Source organism: Silurus meridionalis, chromosome 12, assembly GCF_014805685.1.
Source record: "Silurus meridionalis isolate SWU-2019-XX chromosome 12, ASM1480568v1, whole genome shotgun sequence".
Lineage (NCBI taxonomy): Eukaryota > Metazoa > Chordata > Actinopteri > Siluriformes > Siluridae > Silurus > Silurus meridionalis.
In genome coordinates this window covers 7,241,271-7,266,030 of record NC_060895.1, presented here as the reverse complement: position 1 = coordinate 7,266,030, position 24,760 = coordinate 7,241,271, and the positions used below count along the sequence as shown (strand labels likewise).

The 24,760-nt window shown below is 38.2% G+C and overlaps 1 protein-coding gene across 1 annotated transcript in view; it reads left to right on the top strand.

Annotated features, from left to right (window-relative positions):
* Positions 1 to 473: 473 nt before the first annotated feature.
* dyrk1ab (dual-specificity tyrosine-(Y)-phosphorylation regulated kinase 1A, b) overlaps positions 474 to 24,760 on the top strand; it is a 28,366-nt gene continuing 4,079 nt past the window's right edge. The window contains exons 1-9 of the mRNA XM_046862951.1: positions 474 to 1,546; positions 18,496 to 18,692; positions 19,960 to 20,052; positions 20,965 to 21,153; positions 22,205 to 22,352; positions 22,520 to 22,806; positions 22,890 to 23,036; positions 23,479 to 23,619; positions 23,693 to 23,996. Coding sequence (XP_046718907.1) covers positions 18,573 to 18,692; positions 19,960 to 20,052; positions 20,965 to 21,153; positions 22,205 to 22,352; positions 22,520 to 22,806; positions 22,890 to 23,036; positions 23,479 to 23,619; positions 23,693 to 23,996 — 1,429 coding nt within the window. The 5' untranslated portion in view covers positions 474 to 1,546; positions 18,496 to 18,572. The remainder of the gene's footprint in view (positions 1,547 to 18,495; positions 18,693 to 19,959; positions 20,053 to 20,964; positions 21,154 to 22,204; positions 22,353 to 22,519; positions 22,807 to 22,889; positions 23,037 to 23,478; positions 23,620 to 23,692; positions 23,997 to 24,760) is intronic.

Genomic DNA, 24,760 nt, shown 5'->3' with positions numbered 1-24,760 from the left:
CATTATCTGGATAGAAGCATTTTTTGCTCTAAATCCGGTATTTATTTCCAAATGTGCAAGCTGCTCATTCTACAGACACTAATGCATCCCCATACCATCAGAGATACGGCTTTTTGTGCTGAGCGCTGATAACAAGCCGGATGGTCCCTCTACTCTTTAGTCTGGAGGACGGGGTGTCAATAGTTTCCAAAAGGAAAATACAATTTGAAATTTTCTGACCACAGAACCACTTTGCCCAAGTACATTTTAAGCTTCGGCCTAGAGAGGATGGCGCCGTTTCCGGATCGCGTTCACGCATGCCTTCTTATTTGCATAATATTTTATTCACATATCTTTATTTTGTATTATCTATGTGTTGTTGTCTCTGTGTACTGGAAGCTTCTGTCACCAAAACAATATTTGTTATTGTTTTAGATTTTTATCCTTTTTTTTTACAAAGAATTTTAACATTTTATCCAAAATTGGACAGAATATTAAGTCAAAACGTTTTTATATAAGTTTTACTTAAATAATAGGTGTGTACTTTCACAGATAAGCCATGAAATGAGAGAGAGAGAGTGCTGTCAGGTTCAGGCGCCATGCTGGTGATTGACAGATTATGACACAGGCTTACGTTGTCTTCGGTCGTCATTGGTACATCCGGGAGTTTGGAGTTTGATTGACAGTTTCCATAGTAACCTCCCAGGCCGTCGCCATTTTGTCGGCAGGGTTTTTTTTTTTTTTTTTTTTTTTTTTTTTTTTAAGAACCTTTCAAATGTTTTTGCTTCCCGCCGGAATAATAACGCCGCCGCCGTCGTCGCCTGATCCGGAGTGACAGCTCGGCGCGGAGGAAAAATTCTTCAGGGCGTTGTAGAGCAGGACTTTCTCAGAGCCGGCGTTCGGACATGTTCGCGTTTTGATTAGGCGGCAGCTCACGGAGCTCTCCTTGGGCTAGCCGTGTCTGGGGGGTCTACCGGGCCGGTCCGCTGCGCTGCGCAGGTTTGGAGCGCGCGCCATTTTGTGGAAATTTTACAGCGAAAAAGTGCATTCTGGAGCAAGAAAAAAAAAGGGGGAGCACGGATAGTAAGTGTGTACACCGCGGAGCAGGCCGTACCGCTGCGAACAACGCAACTGCTCCTTCCCTCCAGACGCTTAGAATCAGTTCGGCGCCGTAAACCAGAGGAAACGGTCTCACTTTTGAACGAAAAGCTAGCAGCGGAAACCAGAGCGGCTAGCATTCTATGCTAGCCATCTTCGGTCAAGTCAACGCTAGTTGACGACAGCTGGCTAGCGCTTAGTGCACCGTCTTACAACCGTGTGTGTATGTGTGTGTTTGATCTGCTATGGCTGGTTTAACAAACAGCAGGACATTAGGACGGGTTTGCAGCTTGACGCCTGTCAGTTAGCTTTGCTAGTTGCTCCGTGTGTGTGTGTATATGCATGCCTGCATGAGTGTGTATTAGAGTGCCTCAGTCATTGAACGCGTAGTAACCAACGTTACAGAAGCTGGATCATTGGCTTTACCTTTCCGGATCTGGGCCTTTAAATGAAGATCACATCACTAAAGGTAGGTGGAAAGGTCTGACTGTTAAACTGTGTGTGTGTGTGTGTGTGTGTGTAGAGGGGTAGGTTTGTAGGTTAGCCACTTAAGCGCCTCTTAATACCCTGTATTGCTATACAGTCCTGGGCCTACAGTTCTGTCTAGCTGCATGTATAGAAAAGGTTTTTACCAGGTTTACAATGTGTTCGCTTAGACACCAATGTCCGATCTAAATCATTAAGCTAGGGTTTGCTGGCTAGTTCAGTATGACTATGTTAGCATCACCTCACACTGCCCAGACAGTCCAGTGTTGTCAAAGAAAACGAGCTCTTTTGGTGGCTAACTAGTTGAATCATACTCACATTTGGCTTACACATTATATACTAGGGCCTATAATCCTGCTTATAACAAGGTGTCAACCTAGGATTTGATTCAGGGATGCCAGATCAGACCTTCAATTTCAATTAGAAATGAAAGAGTCCTACTGAGAAATACTGCACAGTGTCACCTCTTTTATTATAGGAGTTGAACTGTTTCTAAGCTCCTATCAGCTCCATTGCTGTCATTGTTTTTGGGAAATAAAAGCAGAATGAATAGACTGCATGCCACAGAGTTCACTGCATTAATCTGATTGTCCTGCATGAGATCATCCAGTCCAGCAGTCTGACTTTGTGCTTGCCAGGGAAACGCATGAGATGATGCGATGTGTTACCTGATACTGAATCATCCATGGAAAAAAAAAAGGCCTCAAGGACGGCTTCGAGAGAGCAACCACAGTACAGTTTGATCGACCAGCTACCAAGCCGACGAAGAACACAACAGTATATTTAAAGAAAAGCAAACGCACAATTCAGGCCGCTCGATTTTTTTTTTTTGTGCAAAATGCAGGAGAGAAAAATCGAGTGAGAAATTTCTCATTGTGTATAAACGCGTTTGATCGGGGTTGTGAGTCTTGCAGGGTCCGCTTTGCATCAAAGCACAAAGTAGGGTTTCCTTCATCTCAAACACTTATGGAGAAAGACCAAAGTCCTCGGCAGATCGTTTGTGGGAGCAAATGGTGTAAAAGCAATTTTCATGATAGGAAATTTCTCGTTTTTATTCTCACAGCAAATTCTACATTGAAACCAAAGGATCGCATGTTTGTCTGTGTTTAAAATTGTTTAACAAGTTTAGTTGGCGTTGCTCTTCACTTTATCCCTGTGAATCTGTATAGAAACACTTGGAGAATGGTTATCAATATTCCACTTTGATCAAGCATTGTGGAAATAATTAGTGTGGAGCAGGATGACACTTGGTGTGGATGATTTTGGTAACAAAAGCCCTGTTTGGATGGGGTTGTTTTAATATATGGACAAGTTTTTTTTTTTTAACGATGCATTTTCTCAGTTAAATTTGCATGTGGACATCTATAAAATTTACTGGAGGAGGGATTTTCTTGGGGATTTTATTATTTTAGTAGTCGGATTGGTACTGGAGTAAAGAAAGATCACGTATGAACGGTTTCCAATTCTGTTGAGTTTTTCAGGGTCTTGCATTTTTTTTTTCCTATGGAGAAAGACATGCGGTGTGAAGCAGGCAAGCAGGAAAAAAGTTTCGATTTCCCCAGCTTCACGCAAATAAGAAGCGAATCAAATAAAATCTCCAGTGGAGAATTTTGTTGTGCATGAGCGTGATCTGGAGTGTGTTATTCTTTTACTTAAATTCCTAATGCCAATCCTACATGCATACCGCAGCAATTCGGCAACAATTGTAGCGTTTAAATGAATGATGTGCGAAATGCTGCACATTTTAATAGTTTGTATTTGAATTGAATGTTGAGGAATTCGTTGCATGCGATGAACAGTCCCTCTCCCTCCTCTGTTTCTCTCGAAATCTCTAAAAAGCAATAATGCAGCTTGCAGTTTTCAACGCGAAAGCGTAAACCCCTCTGACTTTCCTATGCTGCTAAACTTCGCAAAAGAGTGCAACTATTAGAAGTGCTTCCAGCCATGACTTCTTGGATAAACGTTTTCCATGTTAAATCGAACAAATCTTTGTGTATGAGCAGTACATTATAAACAGAAACACATTAGAACGAGTTTTTTTTTTTTTTTATCATTTGCTAAACCAAAAATTACCATCCAAGCCGCACTGTTATACAAAATTCATTCAGCTGCTTTGTTGTGCAATACCAAAAAAAGGTCTAAATACATAAAGCCGATCAGTTTTAACCTCTGTTTTACTAGAGCACAGTTTTAACCTGCTTAATACGTTTGCTTTTTAGCAACTTATCTGTAAAGCGTCTAGCACCTAGGCTAGCAACCTTTGGCACCAGAAACTAGATTGCGATTTTAATAAAGTTAAGGTAGGTTTAACATTACGCAAGAAGCAAACCAGGAGAGTAACTACCAATAGGACATTTTAGTCAACATATTAGTCAAGGGACAATAGTATAGAGATGAAACTAGGAGATTGTTTAGAGTAGTCAGTGTGCAGCTTGTACATGTGCAAATTTACTGACCTCTGAAAATAACTCAACATACAGCCATTATTGTCCAAATAGCTGGCGAAGTGATAACAGCTGTACGTCTTGTACCCATGCAAAGCCACATGTCCTATTCATCATGTTCATGGTTTTGTCTGCTTGACAGGATCATACAAATTTGTGTCTTTTATAATTTGGTGCCTTGAGTACAATTTTCTCATACTGACCGCTAGATGTTCAAAATGGCACCTGAACTGAAATTGAGTTACGGTACAATGACCGGGTCATACAGAGGTTTTCCGAGACGGGTTCCAGACCTCGCAATGGTCCATCAAAGAAGTTGAGTCCTCGTGCTGTGCGTCAGGTGCAGAAGCTGCTTCAAAAAAGATGCAGCATTGCTTTAGACGGTGCAGAAGTGGAAGGTCTGCTTGTCAGTGCTCAGACCATACGCAACATACTGCAACAAGTCGGTTTACATGGCCATCGTCCGAGAAGGAAACCTCTTCTGAAGCTGGCTCACAAGATGATCTTTCCAAGAGCGTGGATTATTGGAACCATGTCTTGTGGTTTGATGAGACTAAGATAAACTTGTTTGGCTCTGATGGTGTCCAGCATGTGTGTTGGACCCCTGGTGAGGAGCAACAAGTAAATTGTCTTGTCTACAGTCAAGCATGGTGGTGGTAACTTCATGGTCTGGGGCTGCATGAGTGCTGCTGGTACTGGGGAGTTGCAGTTCATTGAGGGGAATATGGATTAGAGCATGTACTGTGACATTCTGAAGCAGAACATGATGCCCTCCATTTAGAATCTGGGCCGAACGGCAGTTTTCTAACATAATAACCACCGCGAACACACTTCCAAGATGACAACTTCCTTGCTGAGGAAGGTGAAGGTGATCGAGTGGCCAAGTATGTCTCCAGATCTGAACCCTATTGAGCACTTCCAGGGCATCCTCAGGAGCAAGGTGAAGAAGCACCATGTGTCTAACATCCAGCAGCTCCGTGAAGTTATTATGGAGGAGTGAAAGAGGACCCCAGCAACAACCTGTGCAGCTCTGGTGAATTTTATTCTCAGGTGGATTAAGACGGTGCTGGATAACAGTGGTGCTCACACACAATATTGTCACTTTGGACACATTTGTCATGTTCAATTTTGTTGCCAGCTATTTAGACAATAATGGCTGTAGAGTTATTTTTAGAAGACAGTAAATCTGTACTGCTATACAAGCTGCACATTGACTACTTTAAAATAGATCAAATTTTAATTTCTATAGTATTGTCCCTTGAACATTTAATAAAACCGTTGCTAAAATGTGATTAGTGAACTCACTTTTTGAGATACGTGTAGTATTTTTCTTCTCAAATATAAAAACTCTGTGGTATCTCTATTCTACATCTGTATCTACATATTTTATCATACATATCTGTATCTACATAATTTATGCCTCTGAGCCATTTGATGGACTCTCTGTCGATACCAACATCATCGACAAGCTTTTTCTTTCAAAATATTTCTTAAATGGAAAGGATTATGAGCAACTAGGGGATTATGTATATGTGCTGTAGCTAGCTTGTGCAGATCAGCTAGCCTGTTGCTACCAGTAAAACTATGTAATAGTAATCAACATGGAGAAATATAAAAAGTAAAAGTGTGTTGGTGTGATATTTTTAGTAATTTTGAGCATAGATCCTTTTTTTAATGAATCAATACAAGACAAGTCAGATGTAAGTTGATTGATGAGTACAGTAGATCTGCATCTCCTTCCCATATTTAGTGCTTGAGGTTAGTTCCACTTATAGACCTAGTGCCTTCGAAATGCGTCAGAAAGTCATTTCAATTGGGCTGCTCCATACCGAAAGCATCCAGACTGCCTGCTCACCTCCACAGTGATTAGTCATCAGAAACACGTGAATGAACAGAGGGTAGAAATCAGTGACGACCCTGACAGCAAGTCTCTTTCACTCTCCTCAGATGCCCTTCTCACAGAGTGCCTTTGTTGGCTCGGATCAGTTCCCAGTAGTGATGGATGTACTGTTCATTTTGAAAGCAACTTTCAAATGACATTTTATTTTCATAGCATATGCTACATAAACGCAACATCCTTCGGGTTTTAATCTCCATTGCCGCATTTAGTTGCTCTTCTCTTTAACACTGGGAAACTGTACATAAATACTTAAAGAATACCGAATTTTTCGGACTATAAGCCGCTACTTTTTCCCACGTTTTCAACCCCGCGGCTTAAACAATGAAGCGGCTTATTTATGAAATTTTCCTGGGTTTTTCCCAGTTTCACAAACTACAAGCCAAAAAACGGAACCCCATAACATTAGACCAATGACATTTCCGAACGGAAACGAAAAAACGTTCCTCACCTGTGTTCTGAGCTGCACGGCTTCGGGAGAAAACATATTTTTTTTTTATTTAACGCACGACGATGCCAAAAGATACTCTTGAGAGAAATAGTTGTGAAAGGAAGGAGGAAGACCGTGAACAATGACTTTCTTGGTCGGCTACTGTTTAGATACAAGCCGTTGTAACGCGTTGAGTCTGGGTTAAGGGAGAGCTCGCTAACTCCAGTTACAACAGAAATCATATAGCACAGACAGGTTTCCAAAACTCGTGCTTTTTTATTTTTCTTGGCAACAGCGTTACGGGTTAGTCAAAGAAACTTAGAAATGAGCATCAGAAAATAATAAGGACATATTCCTTGGTCTTGCACACTTGCAGTAATAGCGAAAAAATGCGGCGGCAGGCTATTCCCAAAATGCCGCTCTGCTCTTAAAGGAGCCACAACATATTTCACCCGTGTAACAGACACTGTCTTTCATTAAAGCCTGTGTAAAGTTCATTAGTTTTTAGGATTATAGGCCGGTGCGGCTTATTTATGTTCAAAATAAAAATCTTTGTAAAATTCAGTGGGTGCGGCTTATATATGGGTGCGCTTTATAGTCCGGAAATTACAGTAGTTTTCAATAGTCCACTTTCGTCAAGCATTGAGGACATAATTAGTATGGAGCAGAATTACTTAGTGTGGATGATTTTGGTAAAAAAATTCATAAAAAGCCTCATTTGGATGAGGTCGTTTTAAGAAGAGAACGGCGGAGGTTTTTGGGGATTTTATTTTTATTGTTGTTTATGAACTCTTTTTCATTTTTAAGCACCAGATCATGTGATCACTCTCCGTTCACAGTGTTGTGTTTTAGCAGTCGGATTAGTATTGGAGTAAAAAAGAAATAATTCACCGAAAGCATCAAAACAGTCACAAAATGTACAGGAAGCATGTCTGGAAGTGTTGAATATTTGGGGGAGAGTCACGCAAGGAGACAACTGCAAAGAAAATCATAGACTTGTGTGTATGGACAGGATCAGAGTTATCCGTTTGTCGCAATGCTTGGTGAAAAACATAAGTAATTTAGTCTGTAATTTTTTCAAAAGAATTGAGGGGACTCATCGTGGTGCATCTAGATGGAAAAAAGTTGCAGCATTCAGGTGTGTAGACCTGGATAATTCGTTCAGGCATTTTATTTACTATTATGACAATGTAAGGTTGCTGCACATTCAACTATCGTAGGACCCTTTACTACCAACTAATTACAAATAAGTCCCTGCATTCTTCAGTTCCTGAGGAAGATCCATTGTTGGATGGAACCGTTTCATTTTTACTGTAAGAGCATGATTTATGGATTGTTTCTTTTCATAGTTTAAGTTCACCCAAGTGTTTTAGAAACTCTCAAGCATCATCCTCAATTAGAGCAACAATTAGGAGTCAAGATAAACAACTGGAGCTATAGTGAATCTCAGCCAGAACGAGGACTCTGTAGATTTAAGGAACGCACATTTGGTGACCCAAAAAATAGTACTGTAATCTATGGAGGAATCTTTGTGTCTCAAACTTCAACTGTTCCTAGGAGCAAAATACCAATCAGACATGCTAACAAACTGTCCAGAAAAATGTGACAAGACTTTTACAACCAAAGTTTAAGCACATTAAGTTGGTCCAAGGTCTTTTCTATGGTCAGATGAGACAAAATTAGAGGTTGACCGATAGCTAGGTTGGATCGTACTTGCGTACCGATAGTTTTTAAAATGGATACTAGATAAAAAAAAAAAACACTTCATGTAAAATATTACTGAACTATATTGCAAACATGTGCTAAATAAAATATTAATTAATATATATATATATAACTATATAATTAATAAATGATAAGTATTAAATATGATATAGTCTATAATATATGGTCTAGCAAGTAGAAACAAACAACAGTGATTGGCCTCTAAAGGGTGCACTCATAATGACAGCGTGCTGGAAAAACTATTGGTATGGAATTTTGTCAATAGTACCAGCAATCATCTATCGGTGCCTATTAATCAGCAAACCCTTTTAATCAGTCGACCTCTCGACACAATATTTTGTTAAGGTTGGTTAAGGTTAAGTGAAGGATTCTTGTATAGAAAAGAAGGGAACGAAAAAATGGTTAGTTTTGGGTGTTTTTTGTTTTTGTCTAAAACTCTGGGAACCTTGTCTGGAATTCAAATTATTAGTTCCATATTAGTTTTCGATTTTTAATGAGTACAGTGGTCATAATAGAGAAAACCAAGAATCTTAATATTGTTTCAGAACATATGTTCTAAAATATTTGCTCTTAGCAAAACTTATAGTAGTTTATCCTGTACAGCAGCCAAAGCTAGAATTTGTTCTCTACACACAAGAAAAGGCAGCTTTATACTTGTGCACAAATGTGGACAGAACGGGGGTGTACTGTTCGCACAAAGTGCTTTTGATACACTCAATTCAACAACGCTGTGGCTGCTTTACCTTGTAGACACTGTGTGTAACGGCAACGTCAGAGCTGCAGCCTGAGGAATCAAAATTGAGCTTTTGCCAATGTTGTGACCTTGTTTATATGGGGCAAAAAGGGGTCTGCTTCACCCATTAACCAATGAATGCTAACAATTGTTTTGGAATCTAAGTGAATCTTAGAGGTCAACTTATTCTTTGTTTATAAAGTTGTGCATTTTCCTTTTTTTGCCACCAGCTTCTAAACTGTAACTTTCCACGTCCACTGTGTCGTGTAGTCCCAAAAAATGTTCTGAGCATGACACAGTGATTGACAACCACTCAGGGCTGTCATGCAGGGAGCGCTATAAACCGAAGGCATATTCGACACAATCACGCCAACATAATAGCTCCCATTCTCTTTGCAGAACACACAATTCTTTTAGTCCTCGATTTGGGATTTCAGGGGGACAGGATTTTTGGCTGCATCGGCACTCTCGAATTCGTAAAGAACTATTTAAGTCCAAAGAACAAATAGAGACGGAGTATACAGTGCACATGTCTCATCAGGTCACGTGTTTTAATGCCTACCTCATTTTTAAACACCAGTAGATAAAAGTGTGATTGCAAGAAGGAAATAGTGGAACATCAGTGTAATCTGGAGGACCAAAATATTTTTAATAAATAGGTAGAAAATATTAGGTAGGCTTGAGGTCAGTTCTGGAAGTTGGTTTGTTGGAAGCAGGTATTATCAAGACCCATTGATTATTTAGGGGGTAAAGGCTAGTCCAATCTCTAGTAATCCCTGTGCTACAGTAGCACAGACTGGTCATCGTACACATGCTGACCAAGTTTGTTGCCAAAAGCACCCACAATTGGTACTTGAGTATGGGAACTGGACCATGAAGCTATGGAGGAGTGGCCTCATGTTTTCTCTTGCATCATATGCTTATGCAGGTATTTGCACATTGTTCTTCTGGAAAAGAGATGCCACCCAGAAGCACTTTTGGGAAGAAGGCAGCAGGCAGTGTGATGTTCTGGACAAGGTTCTCCAAGGCTCCTGGCATTCATGTGAACGTTACTTTGACACGTGTTCCCTAATGTCAGTAGCCTCTGTTTTATCAGGATAATGTGCCCCGTCACACTGCCAAAAAATTAAAAAATAGTTTGATAGTCGTGGCTCATGACAAAGTTCGAGGTCTAACTACCCAAGATCTCAAACTGATCAAGCATTTGGGGAATGTGTCGGATAAATAAGTCCTGATCCATAAAGGCCTCACCACACAACTTTCAGGACTTGAAGGATCTTGATGCCAGATACCACAGCATACCTTCAGAGGTCTTGTGTCTTTGTGCTCACTGCACAGAAAGCATTATTAATTAAAATGTTGAGAAACCTAAATAAATTATAGGATAGTTGCCTATTAGGGTGGTGCCCATGTTATGTTTTTAAATTAATGTTCATTTTTTTTTATTCTGCCATATTTCATTATTATATTTCAGTTTTTAGTCATTTGCACTGATGCTTTAATTTTGCTTGGAATTTTACAATTGTGTCTCAAGTTTTGCTAGCGTGAATGCTTGCAGATGTGCTAAGAAATGAAAAGGGGGTATCAAAAAGTTTCAAGCCAGGCTCTGTTTACAAGAAAGTACTTTATTTATCTAGGTGGCATTCCTGCCACTTCCGGAATATGTCCTGGAAGTCTTCTTTTATTGAAGCATGTCAAGCACCTCAGGTGATTCACGCTGGATCTCCGCAATGGTGTTAAAACTTTTGAGCTGGATCATCATCTTCGGAAAGAGGGAGAAGTACGCAGCAGCCAAATCCGGCGAGTAGGGTGGGTGCGGAGGTGAGATCATGTGGATTTTCCGACGATCATCATGCACAAGTTGCTGAATGGATTAGACATTTTTGGGTGTAGAAAACCTTCAACGAGCCTCTGACCTCTCGTCCTCTTCCAGAGAGGTTCTTCCCGCTATTGAAGCGTGCGTGCCACTCAAAACATCTTGAGCGAATCGTTTCAGCATCGCCGTTTGTCAAACGTAGATTTGCACGGTTTCATGCAGAATTTCACGTTTGCTCAATGTTCTAACTTGCTGTCCACGATTAAATCACAGACGTGGTAACGCACCTGGTCAGATTAGCACCTGTTAGCATCATTAGTCTCGTACATTTTCCAGACATTTTATACATAAGTTTTACCCCTGCTTTAGTGTATAGTGTCACCTGGATACAGTTGAACTGTACCAAAAAACTGTTTCTGTAATTATTTATGTCCTGTGTTCATCCCAGGAATCATGGTTCTACTTTTCTAAAGTCATATATTGTATAGTAGTGCTATACAGCATTTTAGAAATAAAATGTACATTAGCTGAATCATCATAGAATAGCAATGCAGAATTGTGCTGGCTTCTCATGTGTCTTGTTTCACTGTTTTTCACAATATGTTCAAGAGTAGAATGTATGAGAAAATGGATAACCCTCGGCCTCTTATCTCTGATTATTTCTGCATATCATTTGCCTCACTACCACCCAGAGCTGTGGTGCCTGTATGTCTACCTGATGAACAGTTGCAAATGCAAATATTCTGCACTTTCCTCATTTATACGTGCACGCATGTGATATTGTTTATATACTTGCTTGAATATCTTGTGTGAGTACAGCTGAAAAATGTGGCAAACACTGTATAGCAGATCAGAGCTCAAACAATCCAGGTTTACATTTCAAACCAGAGGCCTGTTTTCCTTAGAAATTGCATGAAGTTGGTGTGATTTGTCATGATTGGCTTCTCAGATCATAAATCCTTCCTGTACATTCAGAAGAACATTTTAATGAGCACTTAGGAACAAATCATTCCTATTAATATTCCTGATAAAAGAACAATTAGGAATGCTATAATAATACTGCAGGATCCTTCTTTTGCTGTCAGACCAGCCTCAGTTCTTCATTGCTTGGATTCCACAAGATCCTGGAGTTTTTGGTCTATGTTGACCTGATTGCATTATAGAATTCGTGCAGATTTTTCAAATCTACTGCTCTACCATGTCCCCAAAGGTTTCTTATTGTGACTTGGAAGGCAAATAAAGAATGTTGAACATATTGTCTTGTTTAAGAACCAGTTATTGTGACTTTTGCTTAGTGGCATGATGCGTTATCATGCTGGATGTTGCCATTAGAAGATGGGTAATTTGTAGGTAAAATGGGCTGCAAAGGGATGCATATGGTCCACAACTGTTCTCAGATAGGACATGGCCAAGGACAAGGACTTTCCCTACACTACTACACAACCTCCAGCAGTGGGGACAGTTGACAAGTTATGTTGGGTCTATGTATTCATGCTTCAGCCATACTTTCTAGACTGTGCCCTCCACAGCTTTTGCTTTCTGTTCATGGCAGACAGGAGCGGAACCTGACTTGGAATAGTCTCGAGGTTTTAATTTGTTTTGCATTCTGAGATGCTTATCTGAGTTACTGTGTTCTTTCTGTCAGCTCAAACAAGTCTGGCCATTCTCCATTGACCTCTCTCATCAACAAGGTGTTTCCGTCCACAGAAGCGCCGCTCGCTGCATGTTTTTCTTTGTTGCATCATTCTGGGTAAACTCTTGAGACTGTTGTGTGTGTGAAAATCCCAGGAGATCAGCAGTTATAGTAATCCTCAAACCAGCCTGTCTGGCACCAACAATCATGCCACAGTGGAAAAATCACAGAGATCACTTTCCCCCAAATCTGGTGACTGCTGCTGGCTCGTTTCTGCCTGATTTTACGCAGTGCACATGTACACGATGTACCGCACGATTGGCTGATTTCAATAATTGTAGGAATGTGTAGTGTATTTACTTATTCAGAAAATGTCTTACAAGCTACTTTATTTACATGGCATTTTACTTAAAAAAAAAAAACATTTAGCCTGTGTATTGACAGTGTTAAACATACTGTACATATTTAAAGAATTATAGTAAAGATAAAAAAAAAAAAAAAGCATAACGTAATATTTTTACACTTTCTTTCTAAGTGCTGATTAATGGCAACGAACTGCCAGGTGTTCAAGGTATCATTGGAATCAAGAACCAAATGAAGACTCAAACTATTTGAGCCGTATTTAGATCGAGTTCCACTTGTGTACATAGGGTTTAATACCGTAAGTCCAGATCTCTGTAGCAACTACAGACTTGTGTGATTCTGACCTTGAACTTATATCCATTTCTATCATCCAGACTATAGATGTTGCACAAGCACCGTGTTGTAGCATGGGGCTTCAGAGTCCTGATCACAGGTCGACTGATACTGTTTGAATAGAATTGGCAACATGGTCACTGATAGGTGTCATGACACTAGTGGTGAAAAACTCTGCTCTTAATAGTTAATAAATGGCCATGGATGTAGCATCATCAGCCGCCTGGTCATTAGCTAGCATTAGACACGTTTATATAAAATGGTCCATTCAGACATTTTAAACTACTTGCGTCATCATACACTACATGGCTAAAAACTTGTGAACACCTGTCCGTCATACCTATGGTTTTTGTTTGTTTGTTTTTTGCCACACATTTAAATACACACCACTGCATAAGATGTTAAAAGTTGCATAAAGTTTTCCTTTATTGTGACTTTTGCTTAGTGGCATGATGCGTTATCATGCTGGATGTTGCCATTAGAAGATGGGTAATTTGTAGGTAAAATGGGCTGCAAAGGGATGCATATGGTCCACAACTGTTCTCAGATAGGACATGGCCAAGGACAAGGACTTTCCCTACACTACTACACAACCTCCAGCAGTGGGGACAGTTGACAAGTTATGTTGGGTCTATGTATTCATGCTTCAGCCATACTTTCTAGACTGTGCCCTCCACAGCTTTTGCTTTCTGTTCATGGCAGACAGGAGCGGAACCTGACTTGGAATAGTCTCGAGGTTTTAATTTGTTTTGCATTCTGAGATGCTTATCTGAGTTACTGTGTTCTTTCTGTCAGCTCAAACAAGTCTGGCCATTCTCCATTGACCTCTCTCATCAACAAGGTGTTTCCGTCCACAGAAGCGCCGCTCGCTGCATGTTTTTCTTTGTTGCATCATTCTGGGTAAACTCTTGAGACTGTTGTGTGTGAAAATCCCAGGAGATCAGCAGTTATAGTAATCCTCAAACCAGCCTGTCTGGCACCAACAATCATGCCACAGTGGAAAAATCACAGAGATCACTTTCCCCCAAATCTGGTGACTGCTGCTGGCTCGTTTCTGCCTGATTTTACGCAGTGCACATGTACACGATGTACCGCACGATTGGCTGATTTCAATAATTGTAGGAATGTGTAGTGTATTTACTTATTCAGAAAATGTCTTACAAGCTACTTTATTTACATGGCATTTTACTTAAAAAAAAAAAACATTTAGTCTGTGTATTGACAGTGTTAAACATACTGTACATATTTAAAGAATTAAAGTAAAGATAAAAAAAAAAAAAAAAAAGCATAACGTAATATTTTTACACTTTCTTTCTAAGTGCTGATTAATGGCAACGAACTGCCAGGTGTTCAAGGTATCATTGGAATCAAGAACCAAATGAAGACTCAAACTATTTGAGCCGTATTTAGATCGAGTTCCACTTGTGTACATAGGGTTTAATACCGTAAGTCCAGATCTCTGTAGCAACTACAGACTTGTGTGATTCTGACCTTGAACTTATATCCATTTCTATCATCCAGACTATAGATGTTGCACAAGCACTCGTGTTGTAGCATGGGGGCTTCAGAGTCCTGATCACAGGTCGACTGATACTGTTTGAAAAGAATTGGCAACATGGTCACTGATAGGTGTCATGACACTAGTGGTGAAAAACTCTGCTCTTAATAGTTAATAAATGGCCATGGATGTAGCATCATCAGCCGCCTGGTCATTAGCTAGCATTAGACACGTTTATATAAAATGGTCCATTCAGACATTTTAAACTACTTGCGTCATCATACACTACATGGCTAAAAACTTGTGAACACCTGTCCGTCATACCTATGGTTTTTTGTTTGTTTGTTTTTTTTTGCCACACATTTAAATACACACCACTGCATAAGATGTTAAAAGTTGCATAAAGTTTTCCTTTACTGTAACTGCCACATTGTTGTGGTATTATATACATTTTTGAAAAACAGTAATTTTATAAAATCAAATCAAATTTACATTGATCATTGAAACTTCACAGGGGCTTTTCTGATTTTATTTCTTTCAAGATTGGTCACCTCAGTGTGTTTCTATTTTTATTTATTTTACATAATTTTATTAAGTGAAATCAGAAAAGACACTCGTTCTTTTTTTTACAAACATATAAATAGATATACAATTAAAACATACCTCATTATATTTATTTTTCTGGACACTACACCACATATCCATTTTTTATCACTACATTATCTGTGTAAATCTGCTTTGAGACAATGTTCATTGTTAAAAGCGTTATACAAATAAATTAAAATTGAATTGAATATTCCCACCCATCACTTTTTTGTCCTTTTATCTATAAGCGGTACAACGGTACACGTATTTGTACCTAAATTTTGGTTTCGGTTGCAATCATTCTTACGTGTGGAACATCATCGTTAAAATCTGAGTTCCCTCAGGAACGTATTAAGTGGCGGACCGCAAGTTTGTTTCATCTCCGCCTCACCACTCGGAGTGCATTTTAATTATTATTACTATTGTTATTATCATTGTTACTATTAAACTTAAAACATACACAACAATGCCAGGGGTATAAACCAGAGTTTGTGCAGTGTCATTGTGGCTAATCACCCCATACTGGATTTGTTTAATTTGCGCATACATGAAACGGCTAAAGAATCCATAGCGCTAATGTTAGCCGCTAACCAGGGACCGCTAACGCTAGTGCTATGTATTCTTTAAAGTTTTATGTCCAGCTTCAAGAATTTCTCTTATAAAGAGAAAAAACGGACAATTTCACATATCGAGGGAGTGAATGAATGAAGGATGGAAGGTATGAAGACGTGTAAAGTATTCTAAAATAAGTAGAACAGTTTAGATCATATGTTTAGAAAATGAAATGTAAAAAACACTCACACACACCTGAATTAACCCAATGGGGTCCAACAAATTTTAAATGTTTAATTTAATTTTTGTATTTATTTAATTTAAATCAATTTAATTTGTGCCATTGTAATAAAAAATGTGTATTGCATCAATTTGATTTATTATAATATATACAGTACAGACCAAAAGTTTGGACACACCTTCTCATTCAAAGAGTTTTCTTTATTTTCATAACTATGAAAATTGTAGATTCACACTGAAGGCATCAAAACTATGAATTAACATGTGGAATTATATATGGAATTATATACATAACAAAAAAGTGTGAAACAACTGAAAAATGTCATATTCTAGGTTTTTCAAAGTAGCCACCTTTTGCTTTGATTACTGCTTTGCGCACTTTTGGCATTCTCTTGATGAGCTTTAAGAGGTAGTCACCTGAAATGGTCTTCCAACAGTCTTGAAGGAGTTCCCCGAGAGATGCTTGGCACTTGTTGGCCCTTTTGCCTTCACTCTGCGGTCCAGTTCACCCCTAAACCATCTCGATTGGGTTCAGGTCCGGTGACTTTGGAGGCCAGGTCATCTGGCGCAGCACCCCATCACTCTCCTTCTTGGTCAAATAGCCCTTGATGCCTTCAGTGTGACTCTACAATTTTCATAGTCATGAAAATAAAGAAAACTCTTTGAATGAGAAGGTCCAAACTTTTGGTCTGTACTGTATATATTTTACAAAATAATATTTTTTATATTATTTAAGCAAGCAGGCAAAATTGTAAAAAAATATATATATATTTTTATAATTGTTTTAAAAAATATAAAGATAGGATTTACCTTTTATTTGTCCCACAGTGGGGAAATTTCTCTGTTTACAGCAGCAAAGAAAAAATGTATGCAAATATATAAAAGAATAGAGACATACTATAGTATACAGTATATACACAACACAATGTATAAATATAAATAAGGAAAAAAGAGTTTTTCTCTGTCCTCCTGAGAAAGTTTACATGCCGAATTACCTACTGTTTTCAACCAAATTATAAGACCATCTGATAATTATACTCTAAATCCAGACGCATGTTAGTTATTGTCTATGCAGATGGCTTCTTGCATTGAGAAAAATGATGGCTGCTACTTGTTGTATTTAATCTTGTGTTGTATGTAATCTTGTACATATCAGTGACCCTATCTATTATCTGAATCTAAATCAGAAAAATTTGTTTGTGCGTTTAGAGTTTTGTTTATTCCGTTTTTCGATTGTTGCTGGAACTTCATTTAGGCATCATGTTGTGACTGGAGCATCATCATATGACCATGTGATGCAAAGCTTCAGATACATATATAATGAACCGGCTTTCTAGAAACTCGCTCCTCCTGTGAATATTCTATTGCTTTTTATTCTGAATGTGAGAGACGCATAAGAAAATTACTGCTGTCGCTCGATAAAACGAAACTGAATACAGGTTGAGAGTGTGTATGTGAACTTGTGTACGCTTGCTCATCAAATAAAGAAATGACTCTTGTATTTGTTTGTTTGATGAGCTTCTGATGTTTGACCCTGACTTTTTATGGTTTATTATCTACAACAAAAAAAAGATCAATTGTTAAGGATAAAAAATAAAAATCTCTTTGTCCATGTTGATGGTAAAGCATCATATGATGGTAAATCCTGATGCTTCAAAATGTTCGGTATCACTTGAGTTCTTTATTTTTGCACGAGTCAGCTCTGTAAATCAATCCGCTAAAAAATAAATTCAAGCTCGCTTTCCCTTTTTAGAACATATTCCTCCCAGTGCTAGGCATGATTCGGAAAGCTGGTGCGATAGTGCTAGGATTGCACCTTCTGTTACTGGTTTGGGTGAACTCCTCGCCCAGTCTCGGTTTCGCTCAAATAAATCGCTCTTTCGCTCCCTGAGATTTTTAGTTTGCTCTCCGCCTCCCATGTGCTGAATGTTACCTTAAAGTGTACCAAAGTTCAATTTAATTTCTTGTTTATTTCATGTTTTCTTATTGGCAAATGGCAGAAGCTCTGCCCTGGCAACAAAAGTAGTCTATTTGCATACTCTGCTGTGATTGGCTTGAACATTGATGGGCTTGCCAAATCACACTGTATCTTGGTGGTGATAGGCTATGCTAATTGGGTGCTGTTGCTGGGATTCTGAATAGTGGTGTGGTTCAGTGTGGCTGTGGTGCATTGTGCTGCCTGCTGAGGGATGCTCATAAACGAGTATTCTCCTAATAATTATTTGAATTTACTCTTTTTGTAAGGTGAATTTGTCAGAGTGGAATCAGTATCTTTTATTTTATTTTTTTTATTATTATTATTATGATGATGATGATGATGATGATGTCCCTGTGCTGAGCCCTGAGTTAAATGTTCTTTCATTTAGTGTTTAGTTTATTGTGCACTCAAGGTAGTAAAGTCTGTATTCAATATATGGTTTAAATTGAGAATGTCCTTCTTTAATTTTACTCCTGCACACTTTTGTATAAAAAAATGTAATATAACGTTTTTTTTTTTTTTTTAACTAAGTCATAAGCATATAATGAGCTGTATTTGTGATTTTTTGTAATCTGTGATGGCTGTTTAAATAATAAGTGTAATAAGTGTTTTTTCCACAAAAAAAAAAAACACACACAAGTCTTTTTAATTGTTCTAATAAGCACTAAAGCATATTTAAACTATTTCTTTTTTTTTTTTTCCTAGGGGGAGAGACCTCAGCATGCCAACCCTGGTCTGGCCGGCTTGCACGCTCTTTTTCTTTCAATGCTGCTGGGTTTCACATGGCTGCTCCGATGCCTCATTCACACCCGCAGCACACTGACTGTCACCAGCAGAGTACAGAGCAGTCTGGCACTGTACTACCATACAGTGACCAGACACATGCGCTCACTGCCATTCAGGTACTACTGAGTGCACATGTACAAAGCATATGTAATTCACTCGTGTTACAGTTTAGGATAAATATAATACATTTTTATAGTATCACAATATTAATCAACCCTTTTAAAAACATAAAATTAAGGAAAAAAATTTTGAATGTCATTGTATGTAGCATACATGTATATAACAAAAGCAGGAAAATAGAATTCTTTAGATAGATTTATAGAAATAATTGTTTTTCCTGTTTCTTCTTGAGAATGAAAAAAATAGTCAAATGGTTTAAATGAAGAAATGTAAAAAGTGATCTTTATGGTGATATAATTAACAATTCTCCACTGGTGTTCACCATAGAGCTCATACGCTCATTGTGTATATCGTTTTATTTTAATTTTTTGTTTTATAAACATACCGCCCCAACCCAAATCTGCACTCGTTCCTGATCTTGCTAATGATCCAAAAAAAAAAAAAAATGTCCTGAGAGTCAAATAGAATATAGATTAACATGGCAGAGGTAGAGCTGTATCTTCCTGCCTTATTTAATCATTTTCTCCTTTTTTTTAAATTTTGCACTACAATGGTCTGTTTGTAAAAGGGGCCATGCGTTAGAAGTCACAAGGCACTTAAGTAAATTTATGATTAGCTGCCTGTCCGAACCAAAGCAACAAAAGTGAACTATCTGTACCATAATGAACTGCATAGCATCGTTTTTCCCCATTGCATCGTATTTTATTAAATTGCAATGTGTTTATTGAGTTGGAAATCGGATCGCATTGCATCGTAATGTGTCTTTATTTCGTATCGTTGGCTATGCATCGAGATGCGAATATCACCGGCCTCAGTTATGGAGATGCACATTTATACACCAATATATTTTGAAAGAAAAGAATATGCGTAACAATTAAATAGATGTGTCAGTACAACAAAGTGTCAATCTAACATGTTACAAATGTTGCAAATTATTACAAAGTAAGTAAAACATTTTTAAAGCTAGATATTCTCATTTTAATTTAAAAATATATTCATTTTTATTGCGCATTACCGCAGTATTACCTAAAAATCGACCGTTCACCCGAGCACTCTTGATCGCCGGTTACCAGCTACCGGGCTAATGTTGCTGCACCGTCCCGTACTCTGAGATCTCACATGAGACCGTGACACCATAACAACCCTATAATGCACATATGTTCTTTGCCTGCAGACCACAAGTTTTGCTTTTTATTCCAAGGAAAACATAGTGTAAACTGCTGTATTTCCTCAACCGGAAGGTCTGTGTGTGTTTTCATACAGAGGCACATGCCCCAGTGTTTTCGTGAGCCAACCGCAGCTCCTTTGAGGAAGCTCTCTGTTGACTTAATTAAAACCTACAAACACATTAATGAGGTAAGAACTGCTGCCAAAAACTGCCTAATGTTTAATAATGTATAAGAGCACGCCCGAGAGAGAGACTCGAAGAAGCATTTGTCAAAATTATGTAATTATTTATTGATGTCCTGTTTCTGTCTTTACCCAAACCCAGAACTATACTGCTAATACATGAATTCAATTTTAGTTGACTTTAAAGTGAATGTGATAAGAATTTGAGCAGCCAGTGTAAAAGTCAATAGTCTTAACATCATTGAAATAGCTAAAGCAATCAATCATTATAGAGTAGCTTGTCGGCAGGTGTGGTTTTAGTCAGATGCTGGTTAATTTTCTATAATTTTTACTCTGACACCCTGTGACTGTTTTGTACTAACAGCTAATTCACAGTGACTTGCATTGTTACATTTTTGTAAAAAATTTAAATCCAGGCTCTTATAAAGAAAAACTTATCATTGTAAGGAGATGTTTTGGTTATTAATGGGTGGAGTCTCTGGGATCAGCACTTTTAGGTTTTTGGTCAGGGCGTATCTCCAGTAAAAAAAAAAATTAGGATTACAGGTTAGCTTTTTACTTTAAGAGTAAGACAGGTGTGCAGGAATCACTTTTTGTAACAGTTTTCATCCAAGTGATAATAGCACCTTTTGTGTATTGTGTATGTTCTTGGGGGTTTTGACCATGGCACAGTAAATAATAAAAGTTGTCTGAAAAGGCTCAAAACCTGATACAGTATCCGAGAATGTGTGAATTGTAAGGTGAACCCGCAATGTAATATAAGGAGTAAATACAACAATACATATATGTAGATTTTTTCCTATAGGTTCTTGACTTTTTTCCCCTATATTAATATGCATCATACTATGAACACACAGGACTGACTGACTGAGACAAACATAAAAAGAAATTGCCGTGGGTCCTTATTTTCCTGTTTAGGTCTATTATGCAAAAAAGAAACGACGGCATCAACAGGGTCATTGTGAGGACTCCAGCCATAAGAAAGAGAAGAAAGTCTTCAATGATGGCTATGACGACGACAACTTTGATTACATCGTCAAAAATGGAGAGAAGTGGATGGACCGTTATGAAATCGACTCTTTAATAGGAAAGGGTTCATTTGGGCAGGTACGCTCGCTAATTTACTTGCGTGTTTGTCAAGACAGAAACAGTTCGGTTCAATAGCACATTATATTATATTTCACTGTACAAATCGTAAGTGCTCTCTGCCCTGTTTTTTTTGTTGTTGTTGTTGAGTTTGTTTAACTTTTATTAACTCATCTGCTGTAAGATTACAATTACAATTTAAAAATCTGAATCAGAAATTTTGCTAGCTAAGGCGATTTTCTCATACCGTACTTTGGTATAGTTGTTAAGTTGCTACATGCCCTGGCTAAACGAACCAAAGCCTAATCAATTCAGACTTTCTCTCATTTTGTCCCTTTTCACTTTTGATGAAACCATATTTTCAGCTATAAATTCTTTGAAACTGCTTTAACCTTCATTGTGGCAGAGATCCAATACTTGCAAAAGCTCAAAGATATTGCTGTTGATGAAAGTTTTCAAAATTGTATATATATATATATATATATATATATATATATATATATATATATATATATATATATATATAAGAAAATGTAAAAATGTCATCATGTGAATTCTTTCCCAAGCTGCTACATGTTTTTTTTTTTTTCTGAATTGCAGTGAACATTTTTTACATGTATGCTATAGGGCCAAAAGTATCTGGATGCCTGACCATTTACACCCAAATGTGCTTGCTGAACACATTTCAAGATTCAAGATGTTGTTCCAGATTTTCTGAAGAGAGTGTGGCTATGAGGATTTGATCATTAAGACACACAAGCATTTGTAAGGCTAGGTCCTGATGTCAGGGGATCAAGGTGTTGTAGTTCATCCCAAAGATATTCAGTAGGCTTAAGGTCAGGGCTTTGTGCAGGATAGAAATTTCAATCCATTCTTTGTGGTCTTGTGTAATCTTAATGCTGCCTCATACAGTGTTGAGCAAAATTTGACCGAATAGCATGCATGCCTGACACTACATAATATTTTAATGTCATTTTTGTTATTTTGTAATATTTAATGTAACATTTTTCTAAGAGTCACTGAAGAAACGTAAACATGTACTGATTAGTTTTTTTAATTGGCTTTTTTGCAGGTTGTTAAGGCTTACGACCGTGCTGAGCAGGAATGGGTAGCAATCAAAATCATCAAAAACAAGAAGGCTTTTCTGAATCAAGCTCAGATTGAAGTGCGGCTGCTGGAGCTCATGAACAAACATGACACTGAAATGAAATATTACATAGGTAATAAAAATTCAGACTGCATTTTAATAATGTTTATACGTGGCGTAATAATAGTGCAATTTTTCAGTGTAGGATTGAACAAGATGTGCGTTTGTTTTTGTTAAAATAAAACTTTTTACTTTATTGAATTTTTAACTACTTCGTTTTTTCCCCCCTTTTGCATTTAGTTCATCTGAAGCGCCACTTCATGTTTCGGAATCACCTTTGCTTAGTGTTTGAAATGTTGTCATACAACCTGTATGACTTGTTACGAAACACAAACTTCAGAGGGGTTTCCTTAAACCTGACACGGAAATTTGCTCAGCAGCTGTGCACTGCACTGCTGTTTCTCGCCACTCCTGAACTCAGCATCATCCACTGTGACCTCAAGCCAGAGAACATCCTACTATGTAACCCCAAGAGAAGCGCTATTAAAATCGTTGACTTTGGAAGCTCCTGCCAACTGGGACAGAGGGTACAGTTATAGTTTTCTAATCTTTTTGGTGTGTGTTGTTTTTTTTTCCCCTTAATTAAATGTGTAACTCCATAATTTTCCAGATATACCAGTACATCCAGAGTCGATTCTATCGCTCCCCTGAGGTGCTGTTAGGAATGCCATATGATTTGACAATAGACATGTGGTCATTGGGGTGTATACTGGTGGAGATGCATACAGGAGAGCCTCTGTTTAGTGGCGCCAATGAGGTAAGAAACATCAGAAAAATGCAGTTATAATTGATCTATTAATGTGTGTTGTATGGAGAGATGCAATTTTTTATTACAAATAAAAAAAAACACAGCAACAGCATACGGTTTAGAACAGGTGACGGTTAAAGTTTGCAACACTCTGGCCACAGTGCATAAAAAAATATCATTCCAAACCTATTGGGTCCCTTATGGATTGTGTCAGGAAAAACTATGATTTGTTGCAAATAAACATAGTGGCACATTGATCAGATTATTGTACAGTTTTATTATAACGACTGTGTGGTATATCTGGTCTAATTCTTTTTGTGCCCCATTGCTACGGAATACTATTTATCTTTGTATGGTATTGTATCGTACTACCTGTATACTGTGTAATTGTTACAGTGATGGTGTGCAGAGGAAAAAAATGCAATGTGTTTTGTTTTTTCTTTGAACACAGGTGGACCAAATGAACAAAATAGTTGAAGTCCTTGGAATCCCACCCAGTCACATAATGGACCTAGCACCAAAAGCCAGAAAGTTTTTTGAGAAGTTGTCAGATGGGACGTGGAGTATTAAGAAGACCAAAGATGGAAAAAGGGTATGTTTATAACCGAATGGACATCAGTGAGCTTATTTGTTCATTACTAAGTTGTTTGTTGCTCTGCCAACAGTACAAACCACCCGCTTCTCGTAAACTCCATACCATTTTGGGTGTGGAGGCCGGTGGACCTGGCGGGCGAAGAGCCGGCGAATCTGGCCACGCAGTGGCTGACTACTTGAAGTTCAAGGACCTTGTGCTCAGAATGCTGGACTACGATCCCAAGACTCGAATCCAGCCTTATTATGCGCTTCAGCACAGCTTCTTTAAGAAGACTGCTGATGAGGGAACGAACACAAGCAGCAGTGTTTCAACAAGTCCTGCACTTGAGCATTCGCAGTCCTCAGGGACCACTTCTAGTACATCCTCCAGCTCAGGTGCTCTGCAAATAGTGTTCAACTTTACCTAATTATATTCCTACTTGTACCAAACAAATGACTCAATGAGTGCTATTAAGAGGTTTCGTCTCAATCTGTAAATGGGAGACATCCGAATGCATCTTCATTAGGGATGCACCGAAATGAAAATTCTTGGCCGAAACCGAAAACCGAAAAAGGAGGAAAGCAAGGCCGAAAAACCGAAACACCGAAAGAAATTATGCCAATTATTATTACCATTGCATTTATGTCTATGACTGTGTACTAACCTTACTAAAATCAAGGCATTTCAATTGCATAAATTAATATTAAAGTTTCAAAGAATTAATCAATTACAAATTATTAAAATATTTATTTATAGCACATTGCAACAATGCACAGGATAAAATAAATTAAAATTTAGTCTTAAATGTTTAACTTAAATGCACTCATGTGTACATTAAATAATAATGTACAGGCCCTCTGGCCTGCTGAAAGGTTGTACAATTAAATATGTTCTTTCATAAAAACAAAGTGCATTCAGAACAAGTGCAACTGCTTAAAGATACAATACAACACCATCACTGGGAAACTTCCTGCCTTTTCAAAAACGTCCACCACAGACGGAGTGCGCATGCTCGGAGGGGTTTTGCTGCTCTGATATTCAGCATAGCGATCGGATGTTTGGATTTCAAATTAAACCCGACGTGGAGAAAGTTTTTGCAGACGAAATTTCGGCATTACATGTTTGCAAATCGCTATCCGTGGGTCTTTCTCAGATATAC